Below are 17292 nucleotides of genomic sequence, written 5' to 3' on the forward strand. Positions count from 1 at the left end.
GTCACTCACCACAGTTTTTCAGGCACACTGAATGGAACAAAGACGTCAATATACACATTCATATCTGTTGTCCTGCTGCTATGTCAAATAGCTGTCTCCTTAATAGCTACACCTGCTTGCTGCTAAATATTAGTGGTAATGAATTCTTCCATAATTTTTCACTGTATAATGTCTCTACAGAACACGGGCTTTGTTAGCTCCACATATTTATATTTGCGTACAAAATGAATTTTAAAAAGTCTAAGATGCATTAAGGATCAGAAAGCCAGCAGCATCTCAAAGGATGTGTCACAGTTTAAGGGGATAATGGCAGCACTGAGTACTAACTAATCCTGGTGAGCAATATACCTTAAAGACCCTCTGCAGTCGTGGGATTTTGTGTAAAAAGTGAGAGAAACTTAATGAAATGGAAAGCCAAACACAAGAATTTATTTAAGCTTAACCTGCCATGATGTTTAAATGATGCAGTTGGGCATCGGATAAATACATCAGTTGTTAGAAATGTATTGAATCTCTCTCTTTTTTTTTTAAAGCAGAAAAAACATAATTCAAGTACAGCCTTAGAACGATTTGGATCAATCTGACTGTCTGTAAGAAGAAATTGAAAAATGTCTGTTTGTGAGTAGATATTTTCTCGGATTTTGTTTTATTTAGTTGTAAAACTGTAAATGAAATAACCCAAATCTGTTTCTAACCTATAGTCACAAATACATAATTGATAGACAAAAACAAAGAAAGAAAGAAAGAAAGAGATTCTTGGCATAATAATTCAATCCTCTCCACACCAGCACCACTTGTCTGTTTCTTATTCTGTCCTGTGACAGTAACATGCGTTTATGCTCTAGTTAAAGCAATGAATGGCCCCATCTGACTGAAATCAATAAAGCCTGGTGAGCTGGCTTATGGAGAGTGCTGAGCCCTACACTTTGTGTAAAAGAATATGTGGTTCTTGACCTGGCTGCACTGCTAGCATAGATTTTTTTCCTTTTTACAGTTGACTGTGCCGTTCATTGTAAGCTTAACTTTATGTGGTTTTGTTTAGAGATGTAGAAACACATGCCATGTGATCAGGCAGGAATATGTAAATGACGTGATACTAACGTTGTTTTTTCCCTTGGTGTTGTTTTTTCTTTCATCTCCCTCTGTCCTGCAGTCACACCCTGAGGGCCACATCATTTCGGCACCCTGTGACCGGACAGATATCCCCTGAAAACACAGAATACACACTACAAGACAGGTGAGTCAGTCTTGTGTTTCCTTGAAATGATGCATTCACTGCATGCTAAAATGTGTAGAGGTTAGTTCAAGGTCATGCAATGGGAGTCCAGAAGTAGACAGAAAAATAGCCTATCACCCTCCCTGATGAAGCATGTCATGACAAGGGGGGGAGTGGTCTATTCTGCAGTAACATGCAGAGCCAAAACAGTTACAGTTCATTAGGAAAATAAAATGTCAGAGTCGGAACACTAAAGGATGGGAACTGTAATTTTTCTCATCAAACTGAATACTTACATTATCCTCATGCCATTCATAACTGACTGCACTCACTTGTCAGTTGCTTTGGATCCCGGAGACTCTTAAGTATGATTCTTCCAATTATTACCTTAAAAGGATTTATGGTAATGGCATGGCTGACAGTCACATATGCTTTTCACTGTGTTAATATGACATCTGGAGTCATGAATCTGTCTCATCAATCAGCTGAGTTAGTTATTTATTTCTGGCCCATTTGGCACGTTTTTCTCAGTGTAGTTGGAAACATTCAAATGGAAACCTGACTTTGATACCACCGGATTTTACTGTGCCAAGTAAGCTTTCTGTGTATACTAAATTAAATTCTAATGTGCTACTGAAATTTTAAGAATTTTAGCTGTGCAAGAATGGCAACCTTGTCCTGTTTTCATTCAATGCAGTATATACTGCAGTAGCATGGCAGTTGGATTTTTTGTCGTTATTTTATGTCATTGTGTGAATCTCATCGTGTAAAGCCATCAAAGCTGCACAGCAGGTTTAGAGCACAGCAGGTGTGTGATCATATTTAAGCTGGCAGCTGTAAGATGATCGTGCATAGCGCAGATTCCACGTTAGGCAGAAGCAGGTTGAGAGACAAGCATGTGACCTCCACATTCCCACTGATTAAAAGATGTTCTGTTGAAGCGAAGCAAAACTGATTGTGATTCATCTGCATCCTCCACTGTCATTCACTTCCTGAAACTCTTCATTATCCCTAATTTAGTTCTGTTGAGCCGTGGATTTGTATACCATCAAGGGGCTTTAAAGTTAAAGTTGCTTTAGTTGCAGCAATAGCGATAGAATGTTTCTTTTACTTTGAAATGCCAGTCATAACTCTATTTAAGCTACTAAACTACGGTGAGAATAGCACCAGTTGTATGCCCTTCTCACAACATGACAAGAATGGCAGTAAACCTTGTTTAAGCATATGCAGGGAGCATAATACAGTTCTGTATATGTATTTTTCATTTTTATTGTTAACCCTTTGAAACTTGGGCAAATTGGCTTGATTTCTTTCAAAAACAAGGGAAGAGGGCAATGGGCACCACAGGAAGAAATTACCTAGAAATCAGCAAGCAATGAGTAAGAAGTACAAACAAACATAACCAAACACACAATAACAGCAAAACAAAGGAAAATGAAAAAAAACAAAAACGGAGAAATTACGTGAAAAATAAAATAAAAATAATATAAAAATACCGTTTTTTGGACATTTGTCCTTAGCTTTTAAAAAATATTTTTCTAAATCTACTAATTCTTGCAATTTTCATGACATGTCTTGTAAAGCTTGGATTCTTTTCTAGAACCCGACTGGGCCCGACCCGACCTGTTGGGTTCGAGATGGTTTGGCTGTTATTTCTCACTATTCCCTCAGGTTTGAATCAGGCTGGGTTCTTGCCAAATTAACTTTTATTTATTTAATTTTTTAAATGAAACTGATGTGAACTATCTCATTATTAAATGGCACTTTGGCAGGAGTTTTAATGGACTGAATCAAGAGAGAGGGAAAGTGACGGAACATGTGGAGAATGAGGGGGAGTAGAGGGACAGAAAACAAGAGAAAGAGAAAGGGGGCTGTAAAGCGAATTGGTTGGCAGTTTCTGCTTCCTCCATCACCGTTTGTACTTAACGCACTGAGGGACGCAGCCTGATTTGCTGAAGCTGTCATGCACAAGATGACAGACTAACAGAAGGATGAGAAGAAGGAAAAGTGGTGCAAGAAAACACACCAGCCCTTAGCCTGTAATACATGTGTAATATTTTTAAAAAATATTGTATAATATATATAACGGAATATATTATAGACCTATTTTTACAGTACAAACTTGTGTTTTTAATTGGGCTGGGGCCCTCAACTGCTGCTGTGGGTCAGGCTTGGACACTATGCAGGTTCATATGGGGTCAGGTCTGATTTTTTTAGGCCGGATCTAAGCTCTAATTTCTTGCCAAGTTACTCAGGGTTCCAAGGTTTACTTATATTTACTTTATATATTCGTACATATATACTTTAATTCAGACTTGCTTTACTCAATACCTGTGAAGGGCATCTGAATGCAGTGCAAGAAAAGTGATGTGGATCCAGGTTTTAAAGGAACACCCCCAAGATATTTCTTACGTACTGTCTGTCCTGGCTTTTTAATTCTTTTAATCTGTTTGCTCACTGTATCCTCATACAATGGTTCATATGATATCTTGCGAATAAACGCCCAACAAATAACGTTATGTACTTTATGTAAAGTTACGTACTTGACTTAAAATCTTTTAGGGTTAGGTTTAGACAAGTAAAGTCACTGTGGTTAGGTTAGACAACATGATGATGACGTACTGTGAAATGACTCAAAGTTCACTCAAAGGTCACACAGCTCCGAACACCATTCTTCTGGGGACAGTCCTTTGTGTGTCCTGTGACTCCTTAGACTGACTTTTTGTTCTACTACTTCCTTCTTTACTCCTGTTTGGGCACTGGTCACAGCCTTTTCAAATAAGTAGGTTATACATGAGTTACTACCTCATGATTGAATGTGATACGTATGGTTTTTTTGTTGCATTTCTTTTCATAAGAAACCGTACAAACAGTGCATCAGAACAGCCTGGTTTGCCAACACAGAGGTGATTGCTGTGGTTTCCACAGTTTGTACAGACAGTGTGTGCTGCTTATCGCTCTAAAAAAAACTGAGTGCTTTGCTTTTTGGATGTGGTGGATAACACATTGTACAGCGCTGGGCTGAGCTTATTTCCACTTTAACTGTTTCCCCTTCCTTACTGTCTTTGTGCTAAGTAAGGTCACTGTAAAGCCATGCTGTAAATGTGAAATAACTTGTGTGACATCATCTCCCTTCTTGTTTATGCCTTCATGCTGGTGATTGCTGAGGCTGGAGGCATTATGTTTTTTGGTCGTTTGTCCGTACATACGTACATCCAGCACATTCTTGTGAACACGATATCTCAAGAACAGCTCAAGGGAATTTCTTCAAGTTTGACACATATATTCACATGGACTCAATGGTGAGCTGATGAGATTTTGTTGGTCACATGTCAAGGGTCAAGGTCCCTGAGACTTTGTCTGTCTCATTCTTGTGAGCTCAGTATCTTAAGAAAACCGCAAGGGAAGTTTTTCAAATTTGGCACAAATGTTTGAGTAGACTCAAGAGTGAGCTTATAAGATTTCGGTGGTCAGAGGTCAAGGTCACAGTGACCTTTCATTCATCTCATTCTCGTAAACGTGATATGTCAAGAACACCTTAAGGGAATTTCCTCTACTTTGACACAAACAGTCAGTTGGACTCAACGAGTTAAAAAAAATCATTTTAAGAATTCAGTTACTTTTCTGTGTTCATGAGAGAAACTGATGACAGAGAAAAATCAACTTCACTGCATGTGAACTTTTGAAGTAGTCTGTCAAACAGCAGCTTTAAACACTTTTAAGCACTGTTACATACTGCATAATACAGTATCCACAAGGTACATTAGTTTACCATAAATCTTCAAGCAGCTTTCAGCAATGGAATCATTGCTCCAGTAGTAGCGCAGTCTTAAACTAAGGCTAGGTTAAGTAACCTAGAAGAGGAGAGATGTGAAAAGCAGCTTTATTGCAGATGTAGGTCAATTTAGTAACATTGTAAGGTATAAAAAGTATGAATTTGAGTTCCAGCATTTACTCCGAACCGCTCTGTGTTGCAGTTCGCACACACTGCTAACTGCTGAGTGATACTTTTTCTACTAAACCAACTTCTATTAACTTTATTGCTGTATTTTTGTGCCTCTCTCTTGCGCCCGTCTTTTCGTAATGCAGTTAGAGCTTAGTGGAGAGCGTGACAGCAGGGGTGCAGTCGTGGTATTGAATGTGTGCGACACAGGCATGACCTCACTGTGGCTTCAAAATGTTGGTTCTGTTCACTGTCACGCTGATGTTATAGGCTTCATTCTGCATATAATGATATCTGAAAAGGAAGTTGGTTTCTTCCATGAATCATTGACTCCCGTCCAAGCAAGGAGAACTTCAGTGAGACCCGTGTCGGATTGAGGACAGAGCAGGAAAAAGAGCTTCAGGAGGCCCTTCTCCATGGAGGGGTCGATCAGCCCATGCTTCGCTGGCCTGGAGGCTTTGACTTTGTTATAGATTATCACACTATGATCAATTTGTCAGCTCTCCCTATGTGCACCCACTGCCTTAAAGGATTAAAAAAAAAGTCAAATATGCCCTCATTTCTATCATACAGTAGCAAAAGCAGCAGGGAGAGATGGAGCTTAGTGTCTTTCCCCTTCTGCACTACGTGATGTGAAATATCGCTCCTCTCCACCACATGCCACAACAAATCTCCTGGGGAACTGTTCCAGTGACAGTGGTGGTAAACAGAATGAAAGCTTCACATAAAACAGCAGAGTCCCCTTGATAGGACAGAAACATCCTGTAAAAATACTGGCTGCAGTCCAGGCTGTGAGTGCAGATACTGTAAGTTTTGTTCCACTGTGGGGTTTCTCCCTTTTCCCTTGTTCTACCAGTGTTTTTTTTTGTTTTGTTTTGTTTTTTTTTTTGCTTTAGTTGCCGACACTACTTCTGCTTATCTTGTTTTCCTTAGCTTCAGTGTAGTGTGCAACACAAAGCAGGAAAAAAACAACGAGGTTAGTGCTGCTTTTAACCTGTTTGCGGAACAGTGCAGAGGGCTAGTGGCAGTGCTGTCAGAGAGACGGGTCAAACATTGTTTCCTTTTGCAAGTTCACTCCTGCAGTCAGGAAGAGGCTCTGCTAAGTACGGGACAGTTGCATGGCAGTTATACTGGTGGCTGGCTGCAGTTTCAAAATTTTGTAGTAGAAGTAGAAGTTTACTAACACCGTCTTAAGAGTTCATATACATTATTTTCTAAGCCTGTGACAAGAAATATGAACAAATTGCACTCAGAGTGCAAATCTCTGCCAGGCAACTGCCCAAGCTAATAGCGGCCTCTCTAGACGGTTGTAATTACAGCAGACACATTTCCGAAGCTAATAAAAATACAAGCCTCTTCTATTTTTGACAGAGTCACAACACAGAACAGATTGAGTGTTCCTGTTAACAGGCACTGTATGCAAAATATAGACACATTATAATTATGAGGATGAATGTAAAGGCCAGAAATCTTTGATTCATGTCCCTCATGACTGGACTTTTAATGGAATTAACTTTGTCTGTTAGCTACAGCACGTCAAAGAGGGAAATAACAACAATAAATGATCAAAACAGACAAAAAAGAAACAATTTAACAGGCTATTTACTTATGTATGGTAGAAGCACTTATATTTAGAAAAAATTACCAAATCAAAAAATCCCCAAATTGTCCCTCCCAGCTTCCTTTCAATCAAGGTTAAGATAAAGATTAAAAAATGTGGAATATTTCATCTTGTATTGTGCCTAACTTTAGTGGATCATAACATATCAGTTTTTTAACGACGAAAGCCAAAATGTGTCCTGCAACAGACAAGGGAACACATGCTGTTGAGTGAGGTGTCAGCAGTAAATGACGGTACTAAACAGTCAATAAAACATGTCTTTCAACAATTATGTTTCACAGTAACCACGGGAGATCCTTTCAGCATACAGTCATACATGTGCACACATATTATGAGGCTGATTGATCCAGTAGTTTGCAAGATTAGCTGCGGACAGAAGGAAACACACTCACTCATGCACACGTACGACCAAACACATGATCACCTCCAGGCTTATGTCTGGTGGAGATAAATACATACTGGAGGTAAATGTAACATGGTCTAATAATCACCTGACCTGATGGTTCCAGCATCACAGAAATAGCCTCCATTCATGTGTTTTTACTGCCAGAGTTTACTTAAAAAATGTACAATTGTACAGTCATAATCTGAGGATGATTCCAGGGGCATGACAGTGACTTCGATTTGATCCAGCGGACTGCACAGTCACCTGAAATAAACCCAAAGGAGCACCTTTAAAATGCAATATAACAGGAGGTGTGTGAGATTTGTGGATGAAAAATCTGCTGAAGCTGCATGTTCTTATTTAATCAGCACGGACTAAAATTCCTAAGAAACATTTCTGGGACCTTGTTAAATCAAATTGATCCTTGCTGTCTCCAGTGTTTCCATTATCTGTGATGGATTTCTCTTTGAGCACACGGGACGTACCAAAGTCTGCAGCAGCCTGGGGAAAAAAAAAGTCCATGAAATTGTGGGAGTGAACCAGTATGCCATTGCAGTAAAAGACATTGCGTTGTGGTATCAGAGTAGAAATGTGCTGCATATACTATGCTATTTACTACGCTACTAGACTGTTTGTATCTTTCTAATAATGTGGTCTGGAATACAAAATAGTGTTATTTGACACCAACTTGTCACTAAAACTGAATAGGCTGGGCTGTATTTCTTCCATGTTGTTTTTTTCTGGATCTTTAGTAATGTGATGATGTCATGAGGAAATGTGGACTGGGATGTGGATATAGCTGTCCAAAGATAGCTTGTATGTGTGTGCTTGTGTGCGTCGAGTGTGTCCTCTGTGCTTTAGTGAAAGGCCTCAGTTCTTTTTTGTTTTGTTTTGTTATCTGGGCGTGTGTACGATGTGTGCCCCGGGGTGTGTGTCAGACCAAGTGTCACTGGAGTGTTTGGCACACAAAGCTTCTACTGTTAACACATCCACCGCAAAGCCATTGGCTGTGACAGGTCGCGTGGCGGTGTCAGGAAATAGTCATATCCTTTATATGTGAGAGCTCAGCACAGGACTGCGCTCTGCTCTCCGCTGTGTCTGTAGTTTGTCAGAGGAGTTAGGAGGGAATATGACTATCCAATACCTCTCATCCTGTCTGTTATACTGATCTCATTCTATGTTGCCTTTTTAACTGTAGGATAGAAGCCCGTATGTCCAAGTCAGCGGCCAATCAGAGATCCCCGAGCATGGTCACAGAGTCCTCCAAGCCTGTGACCTCAGCAGCAGTGGATGCCACCTCAGGGTCAAAGGTGAGCATCAATTTTGCCTACACAGAGTTTATGTTGAGTATGTTTCACTGGTGTTGGTCAGTTTTACTGTAAACTTTATAACAGTTTCAAAGAAAATGACTCCATAGACAGAATCAGATTGTTTTGTGAGCTTTTTTATTTGGTCATAACATCTAATTTTAGGTAGCAAATTGCTTTAAGAGCCTTGTTGAAGGCTGTTAACGCTAATGTTGATAAATTGGATTAATCAACTCCAAAAGACATGATCTCATTCTGATAAATGTCCACAGAGAGCAATAAGCTAGCCATCTTTCAAGCATACTAAAACTCAAATACACGTCCTCTGGGACTGGACAGGTGTGTGATGACCTGCTGTGTACAGCATGCATCTTTGCTGATAGACTTTTTGCTGTTTCCAGAGGGAAATTTTCTCTGCAAACATGTTTTGTCACTGAATATGAGACACACAACCGAAGCACAGGACTATAATAAAATAAATTACAAATGTGGAATTGGTAACTGATTTTTTTTTCTTGAATGCATGAACACTTGATGATATTTATTAAAAGAATTTTGATATTTTTAAAAATGATTTTGTTAAAAAGCTAAAATGAAATTGATGGGCAACAATGCTGACAACTGATTAATACATTGTTTTTTCGTTGGGTTTTTTTTTCAGAAAAAGTATAGTTTGCTTTTTTAAGCTCTTCAGATGTGAATCTTGTTGCTTTTCTTTGTCGAATACCTCAAACATCTTTGGGTTGTGAACTGTTGATATGACAAAACCAGGGTTACTGAAGACATTACTTTGGGCTCTTAGAGTTTGTGAAGGACATCCTAAACTAATTTATGACATTTCACAGACCACATGTTTCAGAAAATAACCAGCAGATCAACACGAAAAAACTTTGAATGATGAAGTTCTTTTTGGATGATTGGCCTTACTTTTTGGTCCCTCTTGTCTTTTTTATTTTTATTTTGTGTCATTAAAATGTGTCACATTAATAATTCTGTATGAGAAAATGGGAGTGCATCTTTGTTCTTTCAACCCAGCTTATCGATACGCCAACCCCCAGGTTTTTTGTTTTTTTAATACAAAAGCACCTGAGAAAAAGTATGGTTTAATTTTTAACAGAGAAAATGTATTCTAAAATGACCTTGTCTAAAAATATGCCTGATTATAAATGGATATACGCATCCACAGGAACAGCCAGTTGGTATTTCCTTTTTTCATTATGGGTGTTACGAGAAGGATGTTCCAGGAAAAGCTTTTTTTTTCTTTCCAAGTAACTAAATGTTGCACTTGTATTCTCTGCACTGTGGAGGGCAGTGCCGTGTAGGGTTGAGTATTGTTGTTTCTTTTTTTCCAATACCAGTGCCAAAATAATATTTTTAAAATGGTACAGGTGCCTTAACTGTGGCTGAACTGATATTTTTCAGAATAAAGCAAAAAACAATGGTTGACAACATGAAAGAATGTTTTTTTTTATTGCAAAGGTAAATTTGAACTGAAAATTAAATATATTACCCCTTAACAATTTAAATACAATAGATATAAAAATATGAATTAATATAAAACACTATTATAAAATACACATAAATTAACATAATCAATAAAACTTAACCAAACAACAATAATTATATATTTATCACAATTTTATATTCAATAACAGTTACAGTAATAATAACAGCAAAATAGCTGTAGTTTTGACTTTTCTGTCATGGCCCTGTTAAAAAGTAAAAACTAATTCATTACCGATCTTCCTTGTTTAAACTAATTACATTTTTTCAAAACTCTAACAATATTAAGGAAATTATTATTAGGACAAACCAAATTGAATTGAATTAAAAATGTATATAGGCAACTTAAAATTTCCCTCCACAGTTTTTACTATCCATCTCCCCATATTGGATCCCCACCTTTCCAGGGGGGTCGTCCCTTAATTTGAGAATCTCTGGTATGCACTCATTGTTAATTACTGTCCATCACTTTAGGTGGGCAATGAAAATTGGCTTGCAGTTCTTCAGCAAAGCCACCATGTAATCAATTATTTTGGGTCTTTCTTTGCTTTCTGCAGGGCTCCAGAGGTACAGGGAAAGTACACAGTTTTGGCAAGAGGGATCATGCTATTAAAAGAAACCTCAACATCCCAGTGGTGGTGAGAGGCTGGCTCTATAAACAGGTGAGATGGTGTTCCTCTACTCTTATTGTGAGTCTGAAAGAAAGACCCCACCTGTCACATACAGGAGCACATGTTAAAGAGTTTTGCATAGAATCCGATGCTCTATGAATTTCAGCATTTACAAATTGAATGATCAAACTGCTCTTAAAAACCCTTTTAATATGAACTCAAGTGTTTTTGAGAGCACATAATCCTAAAAGTATAAGACAGGAAACCCCTGAACAAACCCAGAGTTAGAGACCTACAGTACTGAGTTAAATAAAGAGGCTGCAGCTTTGTGCCAAATGCTGCAAGAAAAAAAACCCTTAAATTATTGTTCTAATGTTATGCATAAGCCTTCTCTCCCCATTTGCTCACTGCTAACAAGCACAATATTCCCAAACTACACTTTTTAATTAAAAAGTGAATTTAAATGCATTCCTGCGAGGAAGATTTCTAAATACACTGTGTGTTGCGTTTCCCCCTTCACCTCCAGGACAGCTCTGGAATGCGACTGTGGAAAAGGAAGTGGTTTGTTTTGTCAGACTACTGCTTGTTTTACTACAAAGGTGAGTCTATGGAAAGTGCGCTTGGCCAGAAGTTAACAGACAGAAATGAAAATGGTCATACAGATAAAAAAAAAACCTTTGGTGAGCTCCTCTGAGGGAAAATGAATTTCTTGATTAATGACAGTCTAAAATTAGATGTATGACATATTTCGCCATGTCTTTCTCTCCCCGGCTTTCCCTTCCTCCCACTTCTCCATCCTTATTAACTTGAGTGTTTTATTATGGGATGTAATCTTTGCTTGTGTTGCCAGAGCATCTACCTCCTCTCCTCCATTAATCATACTGAATAATAGATAAGCCACATGCCACCTCGTGCCACATGCAGCCACATGGCCTCGACCAGACAGGAGTCATCCATGAATTATGCCTCGCTAATTTTCCTGCTGTTCATAAATCTGCAGTCACTCGTAAACATCGTAAAAGATCTTGGCAGAATTAGAGACTGTTGTTTTGGGTGTTACAAGACTCTGTGTGTGTTCTTGTTTCACAGACAGCCGAGAGGAGACGGTGCTCGGAAGCATTCCTCTGCCAAGTTATGTCATTGCACCAGTTGAGCCTGATGACCACATAAACCGCAAATACGCTTTCAAGGTAACACTGAAGTGACACTGAATCAGATTTATGAGGTTATGATGTTAGTATGTTGCCAACAAAACATGTTTACTCTTTTTCCCCCCAAGAATATTCATTGCTGTGTCACTATTTGGTAGCCAGTCTTGCATACTGGGTGTCCCTGCTGTGGTCTCTGTAACACAGCAAAGCGGGTTGGGCACTCCCTGCTGCTTAGATCACATTTTGAATTTTCGTTGTTGTTGTTGTTGTTGTTGTTGACATTTTTGCACAGTTTATGATTTACTGTTAAAGCTTGAATTGGTATTTTTTTTAATGAAAACTACTTTGTGTCATATTTGGTGAAACTGTTACTACAGTCCAAAAGGAGTACATGAGACAGATAAAATCTGAAAAATGTCATGTCCCTCGTCCCTTTTCTACTGCCTCAAAGGGTTTTTGGTAGAATCACACTGCAGTGCACTGAAAACAACCAATCGGACCCAAGGAGTCTAATGCAGCTGTTAGTCGTGTCTGTGGCTGTTTGTGTGTGGTCAAATCGTTAAACTAGGCAACACTGATCAAATGTGAATTAAGATTCTGTTTTTGCATTGCATATTTCGTGTGTCAAATCGTCTCAGAAACATATTATAGTGCACTGTTTAGCTGTAAAATGAGAAAGTTTATGACCTGGCCGCCATGTTGGAAACAGTCGTCCAAAACACCAAGTCCCGCCGACTGGCTGAACCAGTTTTCTCATTTTATAGCTAAACAGTGCACTAAAATATGTTTCTGAAAACATTTGAGAAGAGAACTAAGGGCAATTTAGTCAAGAAATCTGGATTTATATTAGATCAGCACTGCCTAGTTTGACAGTTTGACTGCAGTTTACAAACAGTGATTGACACGTTTGACAGCTGTGTTAGTGACTCCTCGGCTCTAGTTGGCTGTTTTTATTCACGTGTGGTAATGCAATTAAAAATGATATAAGACAATAAAGTAGGCAGAGGTATATACCTATATATATATTCACAGATGATCTGTCTCATTTTGTGTTCTTGGACTATAGTGACAGTTTCAGCAAATATGGTGAAGTTATTTCTTAAAGAAGTTAAGAACAGATTTAAGGCTGGGTACTGGACTTAAGTACTCGATTATCAATCAAAATGTATGTGTAGCACAGAGCATCAAGTATCAAAAGTTGGGAATGGGTCATAGTTTTGTTTGGTCATCGTTTGATCAGATATTTCCTGATTCAAATTATGACCTTTCTATTTACTGATTATTTTATTAAAGCAAACATGTACAGTCGCTTGTATAACGCTGCTTTCTTTGAGAAGTTTGACTTAATTTGTTAAATTAACATAAAAGGTTTTTTAGTAAAACAAATTCTCAATGTACATTAGTAAAAGAGTATTGTTTTATTATCGGTACCAAAGCTTCTCTGGAAATTTAAACTCGTTATTACATTTTTGCACAAGAGAGATTTTGCATGCAACTCAGCTATTAGTACATGTAAAGACTTCTGTATGAAGTCAGGTTGTTTGGAGTCAGGTGGACTTTCTGACGTTCTTGTAGCTAATCTTTTTTTTAACACAAACCCAATGGTGGGTGTTGCAATGAATTGCTGCAGTACAACCCTTTATGCATTCTGTTCACTTGTACATGGTCTGATTTTGTTAACCTATTGTGAGAAGGGGCAGAAGCACATTTTCTGCTATGTCTCAGTAGCCATACCAGAGTGCTAGAGAGGCTGCAGCAGTGCGGTTTTCAATATGGTGCACACAGTGCAAAAGCTTTGTTCTTTCACTGAAATCTGAATGGCACATAACTCCCTTGCTATAATGTACCCAAAAGAGCCGGCCCACATTTGATAATAGTGTCATTTTTATTTAAAAATGTGCGACAGAACTTTTCTTTGCATGTGGCAAAATCTTCCTCTCTTTTCCGTCTGTGAATTGTGCCAGAGGACAGCAAAGGGATTTATGTCTTTTGGTTACAGCAAGAGTGTTAACATTATCCAGCTCCTCCTTTGTGGAAACACAGAGCTTGTTGCAAAGAACAATAGTGCCTGAATGTTTGATGCACCGCTGCAGCTTCAGGGCATTCTGTTGCAATCCTTTCAGCTCCTTTGTACTTCAGCTTTTGTTCTTGGATTCTGTGTGTGTGTGTGTGTGTGTGCATGTCTGTGTGTTGCATGCTTCTCCTTTTAAAGATCATATTACATACAATGGAATTTGTAAGATAATTGTGCTGCTGGAAATATTAATTATGCATTCAGCCTATTCACCGTCTCCTCCCACCACTTGCTGTGCGCTGTGTAAGGTGAGGTGAAATGAGCCTGGGCTCTGCTGTACCACCCTGTATTTAAGAGATCTTTATTCCCCTCAGCTCTCTCAGAGCCATCATGCATTAAAGAGCAGGAGATTTCATTAAGTGTATCTGAGGTGCTTTGGAAATGTTCAGTTACTGCTAAGTAAGCATGACAGCAGCTCAGTGGACGTCTGGTGTTGTTCAACAACAGGATGTTTCAGACTGTTGAAGCAGACTGCAGTTTGTGCTGGCCTGCATTAATGAGAGATGGTGACACTAAAACCATTCCCAAAATAAATTTCATTAGTAGTTGAATGGAGCTGATATAAGTAAACATGTTGTTTCAGTCAGTACAATGCTTCTCTAAAGTATTAATACTTTTTTTTACCCTCCCTGAAGCATTGAAGCTGTAAAACCAAGATGATGTGTCTGATTTTAAAGTGTCAAAACAATTTTGATGTTGCCACTGTTACTCATTCTTGCCTCTCTGTTAATGAAACCATAAAACCACAGCTGGAGCCATTTCTGTTCTTTCTTACTGAGTCAGCAACTTCCTGTTGTTTTTTCTTGCTCTCTTACTTTTGCTCATCTCACTGTGTTTCTCTCATTCCCTGTTGGTCAATTGCCTCCCATTGTGACCCGGTGTGTGTGCGCGGGCGGAGTGAGTACTGTTCTCTGCGGGCGGTTGTCCTCAATCTCACTGGCTTCCTGTCTTGCATGACTAGGTATTTGATTTCACTTTAGCCTCGTCAGTGGACCGCCATCCTCAGCTCATTTTTGTTTCATATCATACTAGCAGCTGCTGAATGCACATTTCGAAATGTGCATCAAAGTCCCATCATGTACAGACATCACTACAGTCATCTATGAACAATGCCAGAACACGTGTTTTTTTTGCAGGGTAAAAACAGAAAAAAAACTTTTGTTTTATGTGTGCAGTGCAGTCCATACGTATTTGGACATTGACACATTTGATATTGTTTTTGCACTATACTCTAGCAGATTGGCTTTGAGATAAAACAGAAAAATGCACAGTGCAGGACTCATAACTATTTTTACAGTCCCCCAATTCTTGGACAAGGTCAGAAAACCACGACAAGGCTACAATTCCTGCACTGTTTACCCAAAATGGATTTACACAAATCAAAAAGAGGGAGATCTCTCTAACATAAAAGTTATCATTTTATTTCAAATCAACAGAGCAAAGAAAGACAATGTGTCAGATATTGAGTGAGTTATCCACTTGCTTATTTTTATAAATGTGGTCAACTGGTAGAACAAGACACTCACATTACCAAGCTTAGTCATATGATCAATCTCGTAAACTTTACCTACTCAGTTGCTCTGGTATTTGTCTTGTCAAGCTGCATTTCATTTATCACCTTCTCATTGTCATTGGACAACAGGGTCTCAGACATGTTTCCCACGCTGCTCTCTAATTTCATTGCACTTCTTTTGATGTTTGTTGCCATCAGCAATTTTTGCCCTGTTTCACATATTTTAGCTTTATATTGTTTTACAATAATAATAAAAAAACATAAGCCATTGACTTGTTTCTCTACACCTGTTTTAAAGCAGGTCAATATTGGGTTTACTTTGCAGGTCTAACAATTTTGCAAAAGATTTAATTTTCATTTTATTAGAATGATTGCATTCACTCTACAGTCTTCACAACTGATAAATCATAGTGATGACTGGCTGGAAAAGGTTTTTTGTTTGACTCTTAAGAATCTAATGAGCTCAGAGGCTGTGTACAGTTTAATAACCTAGTTGTAACTTAGTTGAAAAATCACGCTGACTGTGTGCAACTGTGATACCAGCTGTGACTGTGTGCTGTGAACATTTTATTAACTGACTAATAAACTGGCAGAGCTTCCTTTACAATAAGTCAACTTTGCACTCATTACAAGTGTATTATACAGAAATATGAAATAGGTGGAGCTGATATTGTATCCTCATAATTATTGATGGACCCTTTTTCTGTCATTGTGGATACAGTCTTGCAGATTTTTTCGAAATTATTGTGCATGTTGTGTTGTGGATGCTCTTGTGGTATTGTCGTCAGTTATTCATCAATTTTGTCACGGTGAAGTTACAATTAATGTGAAATAAGTAACAACTTAAATAAAAACATTGACCATGGAGATAGTATGATTAGACCCACTAACTTTTACTCTTTACTGTCTATTGAATAGATCAGTAAAAGTTAATCTGATTATGAAGTAAGAAAATTTGCATATGAGGTGAAAACAAATAGGAGTAGCTATGAAACTATTGAAAAAGGTGCTGGGTGCTCCTTTACTGTGGTGTAGCTGGTTGCCTGCATCAAAATACAGAATTAAAAGTAAACTAATATTTTTGATGCCTGGTTATGTTTATCCTGACTAAAGTGATGAGAGATGGCCATAACTGCTTTTTTCGTTGCTACTCTACAGCTGTTGCTGACTAACTTCTTTGTGCTAAAGAGATTGTATGTTTTTTGTCAAAGCTTTTCTAAAAATCACTTGGAAACTATAACCTGTTATGTTTTTTTTTTCTTGACAGAAACAGCACAATGTTCAAGTTGTTTCTGCCTCAGCTCTTTGCTCCCTCCCTGTTCTTTTTTTTGCAGTAAAATGTTGCTGTAAACTTTGTCCTCACTGAGTTGACAGCTGTCAGTCTCAATGCACAAGAAAGCAAAGTTTTCACTCATCAGGCCATGCTGGCATTTTCCTGTCTTCAGTAAGAAGTTCTTATATCTATCCTCTCTCTTTCCATCTTCTCCCTCTCTTTTATAGGCGAGCCATACAGGAATGCGCTCCTACATTTACAATAAGAACTCTGTGATTGGCTCACAGGCAGAACACTGCGGGATGCGGACATATTTCTTCAGTGCGGACACACAGGAGGACATGAATGGCTGGATCCGGGCCATGAACCAGGCTGCGCTGATGCAGCAGAGTCACACTATAAAGAGGTTGGTCTCACTCTACAGAGTAGGATTCATTTCTCTCATTGGCTGGGCTTCTACTCGAGCCAACATCTCACCCTAAAGCACAGCAGTCTCTGTGAACCGGATTTGTCTTGAGATTATACCATAACACAAACCTGGGTGTCACAGTCATATCGACCAGACAATAATCATCTGTTTAGCTGGAGTATTATGTATTTAAGTTTGAATGCATCAGCTATAGGGTCTTCTGCTTTAATATTGGTTCCATAATGAAAATGTGCTTCTTTTTCTTGCCTTCATGGGTTTTATTTTA

General features: G+C 38.5%; 1 protein-coding gene across 5 annotated transcripts in view; it reads left to right on the forward strand.

Annotated features, from left to right (window-relative positions):
- plekha7b (pleckstrin homology domain containing A7b) overlaps positions 1–17292 on the forward strand; it is a 96092-nt gene that overhangs the window by 46315 nt on the left and 32485 nt on the right. For all 5 annotated transcript variants that reach the window (XM_088077215.1, XM_088077206.1, XM_088077221.1 and 2 more), the window contains 6 exons: positions 1154–1237; positions 8364–8475; positions 10533–10637; positions 11113–11185; positions 11676–11776; positions 16825–17003. In XM_088077215.1, the coding sequence (XP_087933341.1) occupies positions 1154–1237; positions 8364–8475; positions 10533–10637; positions 11113–11185; positions 11676–11776; positions 16825–17003 (654 nt within the window). The remainder of the gene's footprint in view (positions 1–1153; positions 1238–8363; positions 8476–10532; positions 10638–11112; positions 11186–11675; positions 11777–16824; positions 17004–17292) is intronic.

Source organism: Plectropomus leopardus, chromosome 1 (assembly GCF_026936395.1).
Source record: "Plectropomus leopardus strain MGB_pleo_1.0 chromosome 1, ASM2693639v1, whole genome shotgun sequence".
Lineage (NCBI taxonomy): Eukaryota > Metazoa > Chordata > Actinopteri > Perciformes > Serranidae > Plectropomus > Plectropomus leopardus.